At 43.4% G+C, this 20,584-nt stretch overlaps 1 protein-coding gene across 6 annotated transcripts in view; it reads right to left on the reverse strand.

Moving 5' to 3' along the window:
- The window catches only part of LOC129479188 (constitutive coactivator of PPAR-gamma-like protein 1), a 115,717-nt gene that overhangs the window by 63,060 nt on the left and 32,073 nt on the right, over positions 1–20,584 (reverse strand). For all 6 annotated transcript variants that reach the window (XM_063636235.1, XM_055271883.2, XM_055271882.2 and 3 more), the window contains exons 4-5: positions 6,171–6,299; positions 4,876–4,972 (exon numbers count right to left, since the gene is read on the reverse strand). In XM_063636235.1, the coding sequence (XP_063492305.1) occupies positions 4,876–4,972; positions 6,171–6,299 (226 nt within the window). The remainder of the gene's footprint in view (positions 1–4,875; positions 4,973–6,170; positions 6,300–20,584) is intronic.

Here is a 20,584-nt window from a genome sequence, read left to right on the forward strand (position 1 = left end):
GCTTCTTTCACTTAGTAATATGTACTTATGTTCCTCTGCATCTTTTCATGGCTTGATAGCTCACTGCTTTTTAGTGCTGATTATTTCATTGCTTAGATATACCAAACTTTATTTCCCTATTGACCTACTGAAGACATCTTGGTAGCCTCCAAGTGTCGGCTATTATGAATAAAGTTGCTTTAAATATCTGTGTGCAGGTTTTTGTGTAGACATAAGTTTTCAACTCTTTTGGGCAAACAGCAACAAGCATGACTTGGGAATTTTGTAAATACTGCGAAGCTGTCTTCCAAAGTCGCTGTACCATTTTTGCAATCCCATTAGCAACACAATCTGTTGCTACCCATCCTCACCAGCATTTAGTGTTGTTGGTGTTTTCTATGTTAATCATTCTAACAAATGTGTAATTAAAATGTGTAGTAGGAGCTCATTTACTTTTCACTAAGGAAGGCCAATGACACAGTGGATACTTCTTCAGCCTCAATTTCACCTGCATACAGGATCTATACCCACAGATTCCACATCCACAGATCTGAGGTGAGACCTCAGTGTTAGATGTGTTACTTGTTACTTTAGTAAATTCCACCAATGATTTTGAAGCAACTGGTTTAACCAGGGAACTAAATATTTTGAAATCTCAACTATCACATATCTTATTTGTGCTTGCATTTAGATTGGTGATTTCCTGGTGAGCTATAGCAGATTTTACATGCTGTGACAGAAAGAACAAATCACAACCATTTCCAGATAGGCAGGTCCTCGCTTAGTAATTATGACATAGTGAATGGTTAAAAAATAAATATGCATCTCACCACCACTTATTTTCAAAATCATCTCAAAATACATGATTTCTGGGAGACTATATTGTGTGTGTGTGTGTGTGTGTGTGTGTGTGTGTGTGTCCTCCTAAGAACTCTAAACTACCCAAAAACTGTTTAGAGATCTGAGGTATTTTTCTCGTATTGCAGATAGATTTACAGGCTTACAAAGAAAGGCACAGAGGATGAGTTGTGGTTCCTAAAAGCCAGGCCAACTGGTACCTAGCTAGGAACATTCCTTTTTAAAAAATATAAATTCCTAAGGCCCAATTAAGATGCTGAAATAGCAGTTTTGAGGTGGAATCTAAAGTTCCAGCCAAGTTTAGAAACCTCTGGTTAGATCAACTCGCCCCATGTTTTTCCCCTATAGCCAAGCTCTCTAAGCTTATAATATGATTACCCTAAAATTTCTTCAAAACTCTACACATACTCCAATTTCTGAATGATTAATAAGATAAATTCTAATATAACAAGAAACTAATATCCCCACATTGGTTGTTCAAAATTCTGAATTATTTTCCTGTAGAATAATATAATGGACTGTGGTTGGATTCTATGACAGATCACCAAAGACCACTTAGGACCTATCTAATACTTATAAAAATATTTCTATGGAAACTACATCATGGGTTCCAACTTGGGGTGCCAGAAAGCGTCCCACCAACTCCATGTTGTTCCTTCTAGACTTTCAACTTAGGTTCCAGTCTTCGTCCTGTTAGTTTCACTGGTAGGATCCCAGTAGTATGCAGGGGTAAAAATCAATGACAGCTAATATAACTTATGTTTCTTCAGAGTTATCAGAAAAAAACTAAAGTTATTTTTACAAAAATCCATTTCTGCTAGTTCCAAATTGTGTGTATGCAGCTTGAAACAAAACGTCCTTCCCAAGCTTGCCTGAAGCCTCTCTCCAGGCTTGTCTCCTGCCATTCCAGACTGCATACCCGTCATCTTAAAATTCTACACTGCCCAAACTTCCTGCCTGGCTGTCATTCTGTGCCTGTACTTTTGTTAGTCCCTCCGCCTACAACCCTCATTTCTGCAACAGCCAGAAGCATCAGGGAATGCTGTACAGGAGGATTTACAGGCAGTTCATGCCTACCCTAAGCTGCCTGAAACTATCATCCCAAACATCCCAAACTCTACCAGTTACTTTCCTGTTCTCCATAAACCACTGAGTAGTGAAAATGAAAGTGAAACTAAATTCTGAGTAAACTTCATCTCTAAAATACTTACCTAAAATCTTAATAATTTGATAAGAACACAAAAGCACTTGACACAACATTTTTTAAGATATTCAAACTTAACTCACCTTGCCTATTCAAAACATCTTCATAATTATCATGAGCCCAGATCAATGCCAAATGTTAAGTGTGCTGCCTTTCTCCATACTTATCTTCCTAATTTTCTTCTAAGTAGATTTTCTAGTCCCAAGTACACTCTAAGGACTTTCTAAACTACACCTGCCATACAGATTGTCCCACAGGAGCACAATGTCAGCGAAACACAGGAGCCTGCCAGCCCCACCTCTGAGCGCTCCTTCAGGCTCCTCACTGCTCATTCCAATGCCCAATCATTCAGTGCCTGTTGAGGCCATTCTGCCAATGAGAATAATAATGACAGTATCTACTATCAGACAGTATCTGTTATTCTTATAGGCAGAATTACCTAAAAGGGCATTGAATGATTGAACAAGTACTTCACTAAAGCACCTTACATACGCCTTCTCTTTTAATATTCACATAATGATCCCATTCTATAAAATAGGGAGCTCGAAGTCAGGAGGCAGTAGGCCACAGGTGGCAATGTTCATGCTCCCCATCATTCCCACAAGCAATTATTAGACATCTTCTGTGTGCAGGGTATACAGTAGACACACTGCGATCTAGTCCCATAACGCCTCACCTTAACTGATGAAACAGTGAGGCCGGGCGCGGTGGATCACACTTGTAATCCCAGCACTTTGGGAGGCCGAGGCGGGCGGATCACGAGGTCAGGAGATCGAGACCACGGTGAAACCCCGTCTCTACTAAAAATACAAAAAAATTAGCCAGGCGTGGTAGCGGGCGCCTGTAGTCCCAGCTACTCGGAGAGGCTGAGGCAGGAGAATGGCGTGAACCCGGGAGGCGGAGCTTGCAGTGAGCCGAGATGGCGCCACTGCACTCCAGCCTGGGCGACAGAGTGAGACTCCGTCTCAAAAAAAAAAAGAAACAGTGTACTGTACAGTTAGTCTCCCTCCTGCCGATGCTCTGTGCCCCCTTTTCCAAAAATAATCCTGAAACACATCTCGTCATTTCACTCTCTTGATTTAAAAACCAAGTGGATCAATTCATTCAGTCAAATATTTATCCACTGGGGATATAAAAGTAAAGGTGACTAATAGGCCCTTATTACCCTAGACTTTACATTGTGGGGAGTGACGGGAGAAGGGGTGGTCTTGGTGAAAAATAGAAGCCAAAGAGTGTGCAGAGATTTAAAGCCAGGCAGACCTTGGAGAACACGACAGCCTGGATCTCACAAATCAGAAGGGCACAAACACAAGCCGGTCAGAGAAAGGAGCCCTCCAGGCACAAAAGCTGGCCCAGAGGCTCAGGGCAGAAGCTAGCTCGGTTCATGCAAGGCAAGAAAGGAGGCTGCGCTCAGGAGTGAGGAGCCAGCAGTCTCAGATGATGGGGAGGAAGCAAGGTAAGCAGTTGGGAATTTATTCCAAGTGTGATGAGAAGCCAATGGGGAATACTAAGCATGGGAGAAGCACAGTCCAATTGCCATTTTTAAACATTACTTTGGCTGCTGGGAAAAAAATGGATTGCAGGGGAGCAAGAGACCAGCCAAGAGCCCCACTGGGAGGCTGCTGCCATTTACTGACCTCACAGTGGAGATTCAGCCACTCCATGCCCATCTCCAGGTTACAAGCCCTACCTCCTTTATTACAGGGCATCGGCACAAGCCATGTTTCCCTGTCTATCACCCAGCCACATACATAGGCAGCCAAAGCCAGTGCCATGCCTCTGATCTCCAATGCCCAGTTCCTAGCACACAGCAGACACTATGCTTGAATAAATGAAGGGTACAGCTCTTAAGGCCACTTTCCATCTTGGAATTAGTCTTCTCAAATAAATAAAAAGTCTCCTTCCAGTAAGAGTCTCTTGAACATGCAATCATTCTTTTGTTAACTTATATGAAGCAAACAACACAATTTAAACAAGAGTTGGGGTCTATTTCTCATACTTCTACTTACAGTCTAGTGCTTTATAACCTCCATAAGACATTCAATATGAAGCAGGCTTCAGGCTAACAGCTTATAAATATTTTTATTTCCCAATTTCAAATCTCTGAATTAACTTTTGGTCTTTTGCAGGCTGAACGTAGTGGCTCATGCCTGTAATCCCAGCATTTTGGGAGGCTGAGATGGGCAGATCGCTTGAGGCTAGGAGTTCGAGACCAGTCTGGCCAACATGGTGAAACCCCATCTCTACTAAAAATACAAAAATTAGCTGGGCGTGGTGGCGCATGCCTGTAATCCCAGCTACTCAGGAGGCTGGGGCACAATAATCACTTGAGCCTGGGAGGCAGAGGTTGCGGTGAGCCGAGATCACGCTACTACACTCCAGCCTGGGTGACAGTGCAAGACTCTGCTCAACAACAAAAAAGAATTAAAAAAAAAAAAAAAAAAGGCATGGGTCAAGAAAAGAGAGACTACAAACACACTGCATTTATGAAATTACTTGCAGTTGTGGAGGCCCTTCTATGTCCTCAGGCAATTCTGTATTTAGAAGCGAGTGTCTCAGAGCTGCCAAGACGTCAACATCCCCTCAACCTGCTGCCTCATCTGCACAATGCCCTCTGATTCTTCTTCATCCTACGAAGGCTGTTAAGTTCTCTTCCTCCTCAATATTTTCAGGGATTGCTACTGAGTCTGCCCAGGAAGTTTGGCTATACTTACTGGCATAACTACAGAAAATCATGTTTCAAAAACATAAACCTACAAGATTATATGGTGAATATTTAAACCTATTTGGATTATCACATGGTCAATATTGATCACGGGCTTTTATTTACTTACCTAAGTAATGTGGTGGATGAAATGACATAGGCTTACTAGTCGCTGAATAATATCCAATTGCTCTCTTAAATCGAATAACTTTGTCATCTGTTCTAGACTGAAATAAAGGCAGGAAAACCTTCATAAATTAGTGTGCCACTGGTCATGTGTATCACAATATTTTTTATAATTCAGCACATGTATAATATTCTACAGCTTGTCAAGTTAGAGAAGAATTTTGAATGACATTAAAACTTTCAGGGAAAATCAATAGATTACTACAAAAGAATCAAACCAAACGTGAATTCTTTTAAAGCAATGTAGTCACAAGAGCAGAACCCCGACGTGGTAGTCAGGGCCCTGGGTTCTAACTCTAAGACTTCCCTGACTTCCACTCTGCTCGGTCTCTGGTCCTGCCCAGAGAGGAATCTCAAGCCATCTGTACCAAGGGAACGGACGGCAGTGACAGACTGGGGATGTGCCTGCCCAGGGTTTCAGCTCTCTCTTTTTCTTCTGAGACGGAGTTTCGCTCCTTCGCCCAGGCTGGAGTGCGGTGGCGTGATCTCCGCTCACTGCAGCCTCCGCCTTACGGTTTCAAGCGATTCTCCTGCCTCAGCATCCCGAGTAGCTGGCATTACAGGCACCCACCACCATGCCTGGCTAATTTTTGTATTTTTAGTAGAGACAGGGTTTCACCATGTTGGCCAGGCTAGTCTCAAACTCCTGACCTCGTGATCCGCCTGCCTCGGCCTCCCAGAGTGTCGGGATTACAGGCGTGAGCCACCGTGCCTGGCTGCGTTTCAGCTCTGTAGAGACACAGCAGGAGTTTCACAGAGCCTTGCCTATTCTACTGATGCCAACTTGTTGGCACACCTACTTCCCCAAAAAAGAAGAAAATCCCTGACCATCACCTGAAGAAAGCAGACAATCAGAGATTCATAATGCCATATGACTGACTTGATATAGTTCATGTTCTGAAAACTCTGAAATACAGATCCTACTAAGTTAAGATCGAGAACTTACGAGCAGGAGACCTCACCAACCGTCTAACTGAATCTCCCTCCTTTTATTCAGCCTGGAAAAGCTGGGTAAAGCGGCTGAGACTTCCTGGCTGGCAGGGAACATGACCAGGCTACCTCAGCCTCTGGCCTTGCAACCTGCAGCTTTCTTCCAGTGGCCTAAGCAAGAGCTCTCAGATCCATCCAGTCAGCTTGCACCCTCAAGTCCCCTTCTTCCAAACCTGGCCACACCACTATGCAAAGTCGTATCCCATGAATCTGTTGTTTTTGTTGGGGTTTTTTTTTTTTTTTTTTTACCTGCGAATGCTGGAAAACATCTTTAGCTATCGCATCCAAGTCAGAGGTGTCCTGAATGTTGCGTACATAGTCAGCAACGGCTTTGATCACTACGTCGCAAGGTGGCAAGACCAGCTGGTGGGCCCGAACCTGAGAAAACAAACGCAGGTGTCAACAGTGGATGGTGAGCAACCAGAACCAGGCTAATCTGAATGCAGGAGCCAGAAATTCCAACAAGGAGCTACCATCTAAGATCTTATCAGTGCCTGATGATTATCCACCTGTGAGATCTTGGCCCTAAGACTTTCCTAAGCCGTTCACATTCTGAAGCTCAAGAACAGGATTTTCCTTTCAGTGGACGAAATACAACTCAGCTGCTTAAACTGTGTTGGGTGAAAAGAGCATCTGACAGCCTTCCACCACTTCTGAGAAGTCCAAGACTTGTTTGCAATTAATTCCAACGCCAGGACCTGCATCCATAACAAGCGAAGCACAAAGCAGCCCAGAGAGAAGGCCTGGAGCCACCATTCGCTCCCTTTCTTTCAACAGCAACCAACAAAGATGAAGGCCTGCACCAGTAGGATCTTTAGATTAGAGCCCAGGACTCCCTGAAACCGTAAGCAGAAATGCAGTTACCAAGTCCTTGAATCCACCTTCAAAGGCCAACTTCAGCTCCAACTGGAGAAAAATGGCATCACTGCCTGTTGAGGGGCATGTTTGAGGAAAGTGACAAAGAATATCAAATAAAGCGTAGGAACATCTCATTAGCCAAAAACAGCTGATACTAGAAAAATGTAAGTTAACAGGTTGAAAAAGAAGACTAGCCACCTAATAAAAGCTTTATTGTAGGCAGGACAATGACCTCCCAAAGCTGTCCACATCCTCCTCTCCAGAACCTGCGAATATGCTGCATTACGTGGCAAAATTCAATGAAGGCTGCCTGTCAGCTGACCTCCAAATAAGAATCCTGTCCTGGATTAACAAGCCCAAGGGAATCACAGGGTCCTCAAAATGTGGAGAAAGGAGGCAGTGATGCAGCATGACAGGGCCTCAGATGCTCGAGGCTGGACAGGCCGGGATCCTCCCAAGAGCCTGCAGAGGGACCAGCCCTTGTATGTTAACATACAAGGAAATGAATGTTGTCTTCATGCCTGCTGACACAACATTCATTCCACATCCCATAATGGATAAAGGAGTAATTTTGACACTCAAGTGTTATTATTAAAGAAATACATTTCATCAGGCTAGAACTGCCATAGAAAATGACTCTTCTGATGCATCTGGGCTAAGCACATTGAAAACCTTCTGGACAGAATTCACTACTCTAGTAAGTGAATGCCATTAAGACCATTCATGATTCATGGGAGGAAGTCAAAATATCAACCTTAACAGGAGCTTGGAAGACTTGGTTGATTCCAACCCTCGTGAATGGCTTTGAGGGGGTTCAAGACTTAAGTGGAGGAAGTCACTGCAGATGTGGTGGAAATAGCAAGAGAACCAGAATTAGAAGTGGAGCCTGAAGATATGACCAAAATGCTGAAATCTCATGATAAATCCTGAATAAATGAGGAAGTACTTGTTATGGACAAGCAAAGAAAGCGCCTTTTTGAGCTGGAATCTACTCCTGGTGAAGATGCTGTCAAAGATATCAAAATAAAAGCAAAGGATTTAGAATAGGACATAAGCTTAGTTGATAAAGCAGTGGCAGGGTTTAAGATTAACTCCAATTTCATAAAACATTTCTACTGTGGGTAAACTGCTATCAAATAACATTGCAGGCTATAGAGAAATCTTTCATGAAAGGAAGAGTCAATTGATGTGACAAACTTGAATGTTGTCCAATTTCCTGAAACTGCCACAGCCACCCCAACCTCCAGCAACCACCACCCTTATCAGTCAGCAGCTATCAGCAAGACCCTCCACCAGCAAAATGATTCCAACTTGCTGTAGACTCAAGCGATCATAGCATTTTAAAGTATTTTTGATTAAGGGATGTACCTTGTGTTTCGGACGTAATGCCATTACACACTTAATAGACTACAGTACTGTGTAAACATTTCTATTATATGTACTGGAAAACCTAAAATTGACATGACTTCTCTATCATTCCCCTCCAGGCCCCTGCTCTCAAAGGCTCCATGTATGTCACAAGGAGGCTGCAGAACAGCAGAGTCCCCTTTGGTAAGTGCCTCGGCCTTTCCAAATCTCTGTGCATGAGGAATGCACAAAACAGGGACATGTTCCAGTGAGTTACAACGGTGTATTAGGTTACTGTTATTTTGTTGTTGTTGAGGATCATGATGGTATATTAGCTAACATATCTTAGCTAGACACTCTTTTAAGCATTTTATGTATAGGACTGTATTAATTCTCACACATCTATCATGGCAGCCCTTGTTTGTGTTAGAGATGGTACCCTCCACAGGGTTCTGAGTGGTCAGTTGTGGCCCACAGGCCACTGGCAAGTGGTGGCAGACCCTTGGCAGCCACGGAGGGCCTGCTGCCCACCACACAATGCCTACTCAGCTGCTGCTGGCCCCCGTGTAGGCAGCAGTACTACTGATGTACAGAATCGTGGGACTAGTGCCAGTGAACCTATGGAAACCCTGGGTGATCTGGGCATGCACTGCTGTAGTGGCCTTCACGTTCATGACGCACAGTGGGAAGAAAAGAAGAGTCGGCCCAAAGGTATTCAGCCCAGGGTGAGGTCCATAGAATGGCGAGATCCAAGATGTGGCTAGCACTCCAAGCCCGTGGTGGCCTAATGTCGCCCATGCCAGAGGCCAGTCCTCAATCACTCCAAACCCCCTGCTTGAGGGTTCCAAATGAAACAAGCAGGTCTTCCTACCAGGACCTAGGTGAGCTTCTGAAGAGAGCACAGAAAAGCAGGCCTCCTGAATTTCCCCAAGTGACTGAACAAAGCAGGTCCCACATGCTTCACAGCATGATGGAGAAGATCTTCTGGGGCAAGCACAGATCATCTGAATGACAGCACTGACCACTGGCAACCTGCAGAGCTTCCCGACCAAGAAATTGTGAGACGGAAACAATGCTTGCAGACAAGAAGGGAAAGATAAAAAGGCTGGAGCAGGCAAAGACGGTAATGGAACAGGCCATGAATGTTGCAGTGAGGCGAATGACCTCCCTGTCCCATACCCCTCCAAGCATCCTGCATCAGCTGGAGAGCAGTAAAGACCACGTGAAGGATGAAGACTTGGCAATGGAGGGGAACAGGAAAGCAGGATATGGTGGTCCCCTAGCACCCCGGCTACAAGTTCCTCCGAAGAATATGGATGGTGACAGTGACTTAGGTGCATCCTTCAAATGTCCTGAAGGAAAGACTGAAGCAACAAATAAGCAATTGTGGGAAGAATTCCAAAGAAGTAAAGAATGCACAGCACAAATCCAAAGTCTGGCGAGAGGCCTCTCTGCAGGGCACAAGGGCACAGCTGGGGAAGGAACTCGCAAAGCTGCAGCTGAAGCTTCCTGCTCTGCCTGAATTGCACTAAGAACCCATGATGGGGCCTCAGTAGGAGTCCACGCAGGAGGACGCCTACTGCCTGGACCTCGATCAGAGACTTCGCAAGGTACGCTAGTACTTAAACCGCATGTATCAGACCTGCAACCGCTAGGAATTGAAGGAAGACACTTCCAGTTTTCAGAAGCAGATACTCTTCCACAAGAAAAGGGCCCAGGAAGGCTGGATGGCTGCCGGGCCCACTGAAAGAGCGCTCCAGGAGCTCCAGAAAGAAAATGACCACCACTACGGACAGAAGCTGGCTGACTGCGAAGCCAAGTTTCACCCTTTCCCGAGTGGCCCTTTGGCTCCTGGGACTCTGCCCAAAGCCCACAGGGCCTGAAAGCCCCCAGGGGGACAGTGGGCCCCCAGGAGGGAGGCAGGTCACCATGTGAGGGCTTGGGTACAGAGCACGTGCCTATTTGATTCTATTTCCCCTGTAGTTGGGTCCTGGACACTCAGAGACTCGGCAGAACATCAGCCGCTGCTGCTCCCTTTAGAGCACATTTGGGTACTCTCTTGTTAGTTTAGCTACCGTTCAAGAGTTGATGCTGAAACTGCTCTCACTCAAGTTTGATAGATAGCATTAGGCTTGTAAGGTACTGTTTATCAAATGAAGATTGTTTAATATAATTCTTACAAATATACTGATTCCACATCTTTGGGCCCTCCAAAATTATATAGGGTAAGTATTGTATTTTCATTTAGAGAAAGGGCCCCTCTTAACCTCAACATCATTGTGTTTGATATGGATGAGAAGGTTTAAAAGAGAGACCATTTCTGATCTATGAGCTGTTATTTGAAAATAGTACATTAAATTGGCTAGAATAAACTTTGGTTTGAACACAATGCCAAAATACACTCAAAAACAAGGCCATACCACTCAAAGATCATATTTTTAATAGTTTGATCCTAACCTTTGTGGTTTAATTTAGGGAGGTGGACATTTTGCCACCATTGCTTCTTATTTTGCAACAGACAGCAGCACTCGGAGAGCTTGGGCCTTGCATAGCAAACGAGTCAGCCTCCCGGGCCAGAGCAGGCAGGAACAGCAACAGCCTTTCCCCAGAAGTAAAGAAGTTCATAGAGAAGGTGCAGGGCCTCCTGTCTCCCAGGGGCATGTGCAGCCCATAACCATGGCTTACACCCAAGACACCACAAGTAACTGGGCAGCCCTGCTTCACTCCCATCCCACTTCAAAACAAAACAACAGAACCTGCTGCTTTTGTTCCTGTGGATATCCTTGTCATCACTATCCCCAGCCCTACAACATGCAGCTAGAAGATCCTTGAAGTGAATAGATGCTATAATTAAAGTGTCCCCTAAATCCTTCTGAGTGGCTCAGTAACATCTACCCTCTGGTTTAATGCCGAAAACACCGGCCCTTTATAATTTGCTGACCATGCAGCTGCCCTCCCCACCAGCCACCCTCCACCACCCCACTCCGCAGGCAGCTCTGAGCCTGTGCAGAGAAGTTTGCTTCCCTCCTGGATGGCTCCTAATCTAGCCTTCTAAATCCAGTCCAGGATGAGCTCCCTGACGTCTTCTTTAATCCTTAGGGTCAGGACCTGGTGTGCATTTGCTACCTACGTGTGGGAGGAGTCAGAGGTGCTGTCCTAAGGGCCTGGTCACATCAACAAACCCCACATGAGAAAGTGGCTGGAGACAGAAATGCAACACCACAGGGACATATGGATGGACTTTACAGGAGACATTTTAAATTGAAGAAGATAGATTGGATAGTTGTATATATATCTTTATTTAAAAATAACAGGGAATCTTGATACTAAAAGGTATTCTAGGATAAATCCTTTAGAAACTTGCTAAGTGTTTTAACATGATAAAAGCATATATGTATGAGAAGTTAATTTATATGCTATCCATCTACATAACTCTATAAATACATACATATATATATATATATATACACACCTATATAAACACCACACATGAAGGTAGTTATCAATATACTTACAAGTGGGAAAAAAACACATCAAGACTTGTTTGTCCATGAAAAGCATCATCACCAGTGTTGCTAAACTTTCCCTAAGATTCTAAAATAGCACATGGTTCATCTCATCACAGCAGTAACTACGCAGGAAGGTTAAGGTAATTTGTCCTTGCCTATTCATAAAAACAAAATTAACACTCAAACTAAACAAGTGAAGTGTCTGCTGCTTAGAGACAGTGTATAAAATATTGTAAATTATGTCCCATTTATTTCCTCCTCTGCTTTCTTTAATCAGTTTTTTAAATCTTAGCCCAAAAACTTAACATTAAAAAAAAAAGTCAAATAAATTACGACATATCTAGAGCTAGAACCATATGTACATTCTATCTCTAAGGAAAGTAAGTAAACTTAATTAACAAGCAAACGCTTATGATCAATTGCTTTTTTCACATCACTGTGTAGCAATTTCACTAATTGTGATTGAAATTTTACCTGCTTTGTAGGTCAAGAAAATAATTTAGGGCTGGAAAAGACCTTTGAAAGATTCAACCTACCCCTTTACTTCCAGGCAGAATCATTAAATAATAAATAGATACTGTTTGGGTGGAAATTGATCATTGTCTCCGTGCAAAAATATCCTCTTATGTGAAAGATTTTCACTTTTAGCATCATCTTTCCCCAAATCTCCTCATCATTTCCTACTGAAAAACATGTTCTGCAGTCTTCTAAACATCACTGACAGATGGATATAGCATGCAGGGCTTTGCTGAATGCAGAATGCCACCAAACCTGACCCAGGCAAGCATGCTGCAGGGCTATCTCCCTGACATATCACAATCCATGAGTGGTGGCGCCCCATTGTCACCCATTACAATCTCTTGTCCTTTGGCCACTCTTGACAGCCTTTGTTTCGTTTTTAAAAAAAAAAAAACCTCCAAGAGGCTGCAATCTTGGAGTTGGGTCAGTGGTGTGGGCAGGGCACCAGCCTGGCCACACTACTGGGCCTGCTCCCCGAATGGGTGGTGCTGGGAGCACTGGCTGGACTTCTGCTGCGGCCACGCAGGGTGAGCCTCTGGCCTCATCTCCAAGCAGCTTGACAACCCCAGGCATAACTTTCAGAACAAGCAGTATGGGTTCTCACCAATCTATCTACCAGGCCCGTGTTAGGGGTGAAAAGTGGAGGCTGGCACCCATACTACATACTACAGGGACACAAAAGTCCATGGAAACCCTGTCAGGCACGTCCTCAAAGGGGACTTCAATGGGAAGCCCTCACTAAAGCTGCCTGGTGACTACTCCAGACAGAAAAGACCTTTGATGCTTTAGAGCCACTGATTTCAGTGAATTATTTCAGGCACTCAAGGGGAGTCTTAAGGAAGCTAAGAAACAACTACACTATAACAACATTTGAAATCCAAAGAAAACAATCTCTTCCTAGTTCCTGAAAGCAAAATAATAAATAATGTAGCCCCTGCTAAACAAGCATTTATTTATTTATTCACTGTTTTCTAATATTTCACTGCTTAAAAATCTGCAGTCTCACACTTGGTTATATCTTTAAAATCAAACATTTTTTCTATAGATGTGAATTCGTTTAAATGAAGTTACCATGTAATATTTCCAACTGTTAAATCAAACCCAACATGCCACAGTACTCAAATGATTCAATAAAATCCAATATTCCTTTTAATGTAATATGTTGACTGAAAACTCTTTCAAAGCTCTCGAAAATGTACCACTAGACAGGATCATTTGACAGGGTCTGACCTAATCTCTAAAATCCACTTGGTCATATTCCTGTGGGATGTATAAGCTAATTAAATATACCATACAAAACTATGATTAAATGATTTTGAGACTGTTGGTGCCACTGCTCCCAAAGTGTCTCTCAGCTGCTCATTTAAAATGCAAATGAATATAAATGCAAGTTTCGCAAAGTATCATTGCTGAAGCAGAACTGATCCACTTCATCACCAAGTGGAAAACAGCGAAGGGCAAGTACTCTGCATTTTGGCAATTTCAAGGAAGGGAAATGGAAGCTTGATTTGGTCAATATTCATTCATGGATGAGGCCTGTGCTAGAAAAGGAACACAGAACAACCCTTCAAATTTCCTGACTTCAAGAAACTCACATTCTTCTTGGTGACAAAATGTTGCCCCAGCCTAGGACACAGTGGAGCACAGGTCTGGGGGCTGAGGAGGGAGAAATGCTTCCTTGGTCATCCAAGGTGGGCAAAGCTCAAAGTGTAGTCCCCAAGAAACTGTCACCACCACAGTCCTTGGCCCCAGCAGTCTCTGCTTTTGACCAAGCCCTCCAAGCTACAGAATCACCAAATGCACCCTGCAGGCCCAAGGTTTTCTACTACAAGTCAAGAGAAAGGAAAACACATAGACCCTAGAATTGTCAGATACCACCAATAGTCATGCTTTCAAATTTCTTGAAACGTTATGACACATATGAGTATTCTGTACACATTTGCCTAAAGATTTGAAAGGCTGTTAAAATGCAATTAATCCCAAATAATGCTAAGTGTGATCGTCACTCCAAAGATGGAAACTGCTATGCACGTATACTGAAGTACCTAAAGGATTTAAACTGAACAAAGAAAAGTTCTTCATCCCATTTTACAGGCCTAGAGCCTAGGACGAAAAGGCAGGTAGGCCAGAGGTGGCTTCAGCTGTCCTACTGGAACCTGGGCTCCATCGTGCAGTGACAGGATCTCTTTACAAAAAAGTGCCACCAGTCCAAGGAGGAAACTGTAGTGTACTGTGGTCACCTTCCCTTCTTGGGGGAATACCTGTCACGTATTCTAATCGTTTTGAGGGCTGTGTACCCAGGCTGTGCCCTAAGGATGCATACTCCATTTAATCCTCACAACAACTCTATGAGTAGTCACTGTTAAAATCCCCATCTTATAGAGGAGCTTACTAAGTACCCACCACAGCCAACCAAGTGAGTGGCTGAGTGGACTCTACACACTTAGCCACAGCACTGTGGTCTTTTTATCTTCCATTCGAAATTGCGCCTTTTTTTAAGTGTTGAAATGTGCTTATTTAATGAAAAGATGGTAGACGGTGAATTCCTTTTTCTTCCAATATTCTTATTTAGAAAAATTAAGAGTTGGCAACACAACAGTAGTCTTCCAACTTTTTTTTTTAACAGATACGTGGAATTCAAATCACTGCTACAGATGAAGAGAGTCACTGAGAAATTCTAAACAGGGGAATGATGAGATCAGACCTGAATTTAAACAGATCATTTTGTTAGCCATGTGGAAGACGGACAGCCGAGGAAAAGATCAGCAAAAGGGAGGGTCCATGGCTCCTGCATGAATCCCAGCAAGCAGTGACTGAAACAGAAGTAAGGAGAGGATGTGGCAATTCAGGAAATATCAAAGCAGACGCAGGAAGGGGAAGGATCAAAGATGACTCCCAAGTTCTACCTTGGATGACTGGCAGGGTCAGTGGTGGCACTAGGTGGCAAGCACAATACAGGAGGACAAGCCAATTTAGAGAAAATGAAGACATTTGTAAATCAGAAATGCCAAATCTGATGTGCAGGTGCAACATCCAAGTAGAGAGGACTGGGCGGGGAGCTCAGTGAAGGGGACTTGTCTGGAGAAATATATTTCATGGTAGCTGAGACTTCAGCACAGATCTGCCAGGAGAGTGTGAGAATCACAGTACAGATGGAACCCGTAGGAGGCAACAGAGGCGAGGAGGAAAAAAAGAAAGACTACAGAACGTTGACATGTGGAAAGCCAGGCGGGAGGGTCCTGGTGAGGAGAGGAGGATTATGATGAGGCTGAAAACCATCCACAAGATCAGCTCACACAGGCATCCGTGGTCTTGACAAAAGCAATCTTATGACAATGAGATTAAAGAGAAGGAAGTTAAGCATTGGGGATGTGACAGGAGCTACCACTGGAGACACAAGATGGTAGTCAGAAGAACATGGGGCAGATCTGTTCATATTTACAACTGAGGGCCAAGAACCAAAAGAGAGGGAGAGATTACACAGAAGTCCCACTGGATGTGTTCAATGACAAACGCTCAAGAAGGCCAGGAATACTCTGGTGTCAGGCTAGAAAAGAGAGAAGTAAAAATGGGAAAATAAATGTGTATATGAGGAAAGAGAAGTTGAGGAGGACCATGCCTGAAGGTGTCAATATTCTGGCATAAAGAACCTGCTAAGAGAAAGCAGTGTGAAATTGAGCAGAGGCCCAGGAGAGAGTGATGAATGTCCACAGTAACTGGGAAGGAGAATAGAATGATACTGCCCACATGGAGGTGCTGCCTACAGTCAGACACCAGCATTTTTTAAATCAGTTTTACTGAAATACTTCACATGGAATAAAATCCATTAATTTTAGCATATAATTCAATGAGTTACAACACATGCCTCCAATAGTGTAACTACTATCACAATCAAGAAAATATCACATTCCCATCACCCCAGAGTCCCACTGTGTCCATTTCCCACTGCAGTTCCAGACAACCACAAGTCTACTTTCTATCACTATCACTATCATTTTGCCTTTTCTAGAGTTTTATATAAATGTGATCAGACAGATTTCCTTTGGGTTTGACTCTTTGCTTAAGATAACACTTTGGGATGCAAACTTATTGCAAAGATTAGTAGTATATTTTTAGATCATATATCTAATAATAGACTTGCATCTGGAATATATTAAAAATCCTTAGAATGCAGGCCAGGTGCGGTGGCTCATGCCCGTAATCCCAGCACTTTGGGAGGCCGAGGTAGGTGGATCACTTGGGGTCAGGAGTTCAAGACCAGCCTGGCCAACATGGTGAAACTCCATTTCTACTAAAAATACAAAAATTAGCTGGGCATGGTGGCACACACCTGTAGTCCCAGCTGCTCGGGAGGCTGAGGCAGGAGAATTGCTTGAACCTAGAAAGTGGAGGTTGCAGTGAGCTAAGATCATGCCACTGCACTCCAGCCTGGGCAACAGAGCGAGGCTCTGTCTCAAAAAACAAAAACAAAAACCCTTAGAACTCAATGATGAAAAGACAAATAACCCAATTTTAAAATGAGCAAAGGATTTGAAGAGACATTTATCCAAAGAAGGTCTGAAAATGATGAATAAGCACAGGAAAAGATATTCAACATCATCAGTCGTCAAAGAAATGCAAATCAAAACAAAAATGAGAAACCTCATTAAGCTCACTAAGATGGAGAAAATAAAAAAAAATAGACAATAACAAGCATTGGTAAGGATGTAGAGAAATCAGAACCTTTACACGTTGCTGGGGGGAACGTAAACTGTGCAGCTGCTGTAGAAAACAGTTTGGTTGTTCCTCAAAAAGCTAAGCATAGGTCAATTACAGTGGCTCATGCCTGTAATCCCACCACTTTGGGAAGCCAAGGCAGGCAGATCACTTGAGGTCAGGAGTTTGAGACCAGCCTGGCCAACATGGTGAAACCCCATCTCTACTGAAAATACAAAAATTAACCAGGCGTGGTGGCACACACCTGTAATTCCAGCTACTCAGGAGGTTAAGGCAAGCGAATCACTTGAGCCCGGGAGGCAGAGGTTGCAGAGAGCCAAGATCATGCCACAGCCTGGGCAAAGGAGTGAGACTCTAAAAGAGTAAGTCTCAAAAAAAAAAAAAGAAAAAAGAAAAGAAAAAGAAAGAAAAAAAAATCTAAGCATAGACCTACTACATGACTCAGCAATTCTACTCCCAGCCATATACACATGGAAAATGAAAACATCCACACAAAAACTTATATACAAATGTTCATAGCAACGTTATTTATAATTGCCAAAAGGTACAAATAACCCAAGTGTCTACCAACTAACTGATCAAGAGAGCAATAAAATGTCATATATTCACACAATGGTGTATCATTCAGTCATTTAAAAAAAAAATGCAGTAGGCTGGGTGTGGGGCTCATGCCTGTAATCCCAGCACTATGGGAGGCTGAGGTGGGAGGATGCTTGAGGCCAGGAGTTCGAGACCAGCCTGGGCAACATGGTGAAACCCTGTCTCTAAAAAAAAAAAAAAAAAATTAGCCCAGTGTGGTGGTACATGCCTATAGTCCTAGCTACTAAGGAGGCTGAGGCAGGAGGATTGCTTGGGCCCAGAAGTTCAAAGTTACAGTCAGCTATGATCGTGTCACTGACTGCAGTCCAGACTAGAAGACAGTTTTTTTTCTTTTTTTTTTAAAAAAAAAAAGGAATAAAGTACAGATACATGTTACAACATGGAAGAACCTTGAAAGCACTATACTCAGTGAAAGAAGACAGACATAAAGACCACATGTTGTGTGATTCTATTTATAAATGTCCAGAATAGGCAAATCCATAGAGACAGAAGTCATATTAGTGGTTGGCCAAGGAGTTGTAGAGGGAAAGAAGTGGAGAGTGACTGCCGATGTGGACGTGGCTTCTTTTTCGGGTGACAGGGGCTAGAGTCTCAAAGACACAGCAAGAGGGCCAGGAAGAGAAGTTGACCCTGGACAAGGCCTGTGAGCAAGAGATATAAGAAACCAAGATGCTGGACATAGCTGGGACTGCTGCTGGCAAGCCCTCTGCTTCTTTTTATTTTTTGTTGAGATAGGGTCTTACTCTGTCACACAAGCTGGAGCACAGTGGCACAGATCAAGGCTCACTGCAGCCTCGATATCCTGGGCTCAAGCAATCCTTCCACTTCAGCCTGTCAAGTAGTTGGGACTACAAGGGCATGCCACCACACCCAGCTAGGTTTTTATTTTTTATAGAGATAGGGTCTCACTATGTTGCCCAGGCTGGTCTCAAACTCCTGAGCTCAAGTGATCCTCCCACCTCGGCCTCCCAAAGCGTTAGGATTACAGGCATGAGCCACCATACCCAGCAAAAGCCCTCTGTTTCTGACCAAGAATGTCTTGGAAGGAACTTGCCTGGCACCAAATCTGGTGCCAGATTTGGCTGGGCAGGGGGTGGTGCAGTTCCCGGGCAAAATGTCTTAAGGGTAATATTCTCTAGGTTGAGGAGCCCTCAGTGTACAGTTAGCGTGCAACAACAGTGTCTGATCTGCCATGGGTGGAAGGGGGAGACATAGGACTAGGACTACGACACAGCACTAATTCACACATGCGTCACCATGGCATTCAGAGGAAGGTGAATATGCTAAGCAGAAAGTGATGGAGAAAGCCCGGTTAGAAACAGGGCTGACGTTATGAACTCACAGGGTGGGAAATAAGCTAGAAAATGTTTACACACTTATTTTGAAGACTGACATTATGCTGCTTATTTAAAATAAAACTAGAGCATTCTAGGTCTAAGCACAGTTAGCAGGCCAGGCGCAGTGGCTCATGCCTGTAATCCCAGCACTTTGGGAGGCCGAGGCAGGTGGATCACCTGAGGTCAGGAGCTTGAGACCAGCCTGGCCAACGTGGTGAAACCCCATCTCCACTAAAAATACAAAAATCAGCCAGGCGTGGTGGCACACGCCTGTAGTCCCAGCTACTTGGGAGGCTGAGGCAGGAGAATCACTTGATCTCAAGAGGCAGAGGTTGCAGTGAGCCAAGATCACGCCACTGCACTCCAGCCTGGGTGACAGAGCAAGACTCCGTCTCAAAAAATAAATAAATAAATAACAATAATAAAGCACAGTTAGCAAAGACACTATTACTGAGCTTCTCTTTGCTTGCTCTACTCCAGGTCTCTCTCCCAGAGATACCGTAAGTGCCAGCACTACCAACACGGTATCTTTCAGATCCCATTCAGACTGTGTCTTGTCTTTCCCTTGCTGGCCTCTGTTCTGCTCCTGCTGGCAGGGTCATCCATTCCAGGTCAATCAGGAAGAATTCTGCTTGGCAGTCCCATTCACTCCATGGGAGGAGCCAAACTAAAAGCAATCCTGTAACAAGGAAGGAGCATAAACCTCCCACCACTTGTATCCCTTTCTTCCCAGCAATATGACTGGAGACCTACTCCTAATCTGTGAAAAAAAAGACAGAAGCTGGGTGTGGTGGTGCACACCTGTAGTCCCAGCTACTTGGGAGGCTGAGGCAGGAGAAGGAGAATCACTTGAGCCCAGGAGTTTGCGTCTGTACTGCACATGATCACACCTGTGAACAGCCACTGCACTCCAGCCTGAGCAACAGAGCAAGACCCTGTCTCTTTAAAAAAAAAAAAGAGAGAGAGAGAGACAGAAAAACTATTCTTGAGCCCCAAGAGATTCCAGCAGATTCCTCAGAATTCTAAGCTTTCCAGTTTTATTTTAAAACAAACAGGGAACAGAGAAGAACACAGACTGGAAGATATAAACAAGCAGAAATTCTTTTGAGTTCAGTTTGTATTTTAAATTATTTCATTTAACAACCCCACATATAAATTAAAAGGAGCAAATAATAAACTTCTTATTAAATGCAGGTTTTCAAGACTTAAAAGCTCAAAATCCAGTACAATGAATCTGTATACATTAACCATTAAGAACATTTAGCTAATGTCACATGCATGATGCATCACATGCATGATGATGACGACAATGATGACCACTACTAGCAAGACAGACATTTTTATTACACTTCGAAGGATCAAATATCAATCTGTCTAAAGTGGTTATCTCCGAGAAGTGGGATTGTAAGTACCTTTCATTTTCACATCACGTATTTCTGTACTGATTAAATTGTTTCTTATTATTTTTATAATAAAGAGAATTTTTAAAAAGATAACATACGCTTCTAGTTAAGACAGTAAAAATGCAATAGAAATATGAAGACTACAAAGATTAACAAAATCAGAGGGTTCAGTCAAACTACCTCATCTTGCCTGTCTCTCTCTTTTTCCCAATAGACTATGTTTAAAAAAAAAAAAGAAACAGAAGAATGTTTTTAATTTACTTACCTTTCAGGCCCCTAACATTATATTTTCTAAAGCTAAATAAGTACTTAGATTTTAGGAAGTTTTTCTCAGCTCTTACTAAACTATTATAACGACTTATTAAGAAAAAAAT

Source organism: Symphalangus syndactylus, chromosome 3 (assembly GCF_028878055.3).
Source record: "Symphalangus syndactylus isolate Jambi chromosome 3, NHGRI_mSymSyn1-v2.1_pri, whole genome shotgun sequence".
In the NCBI taxonomy this organism is placed as follows: domain Eukaryota; kingdom Metazoa; phylum Chordata; class Mammalia; order Primates; family Hylobatidae; genus Symphalangus; species Symphalangus syndactylus.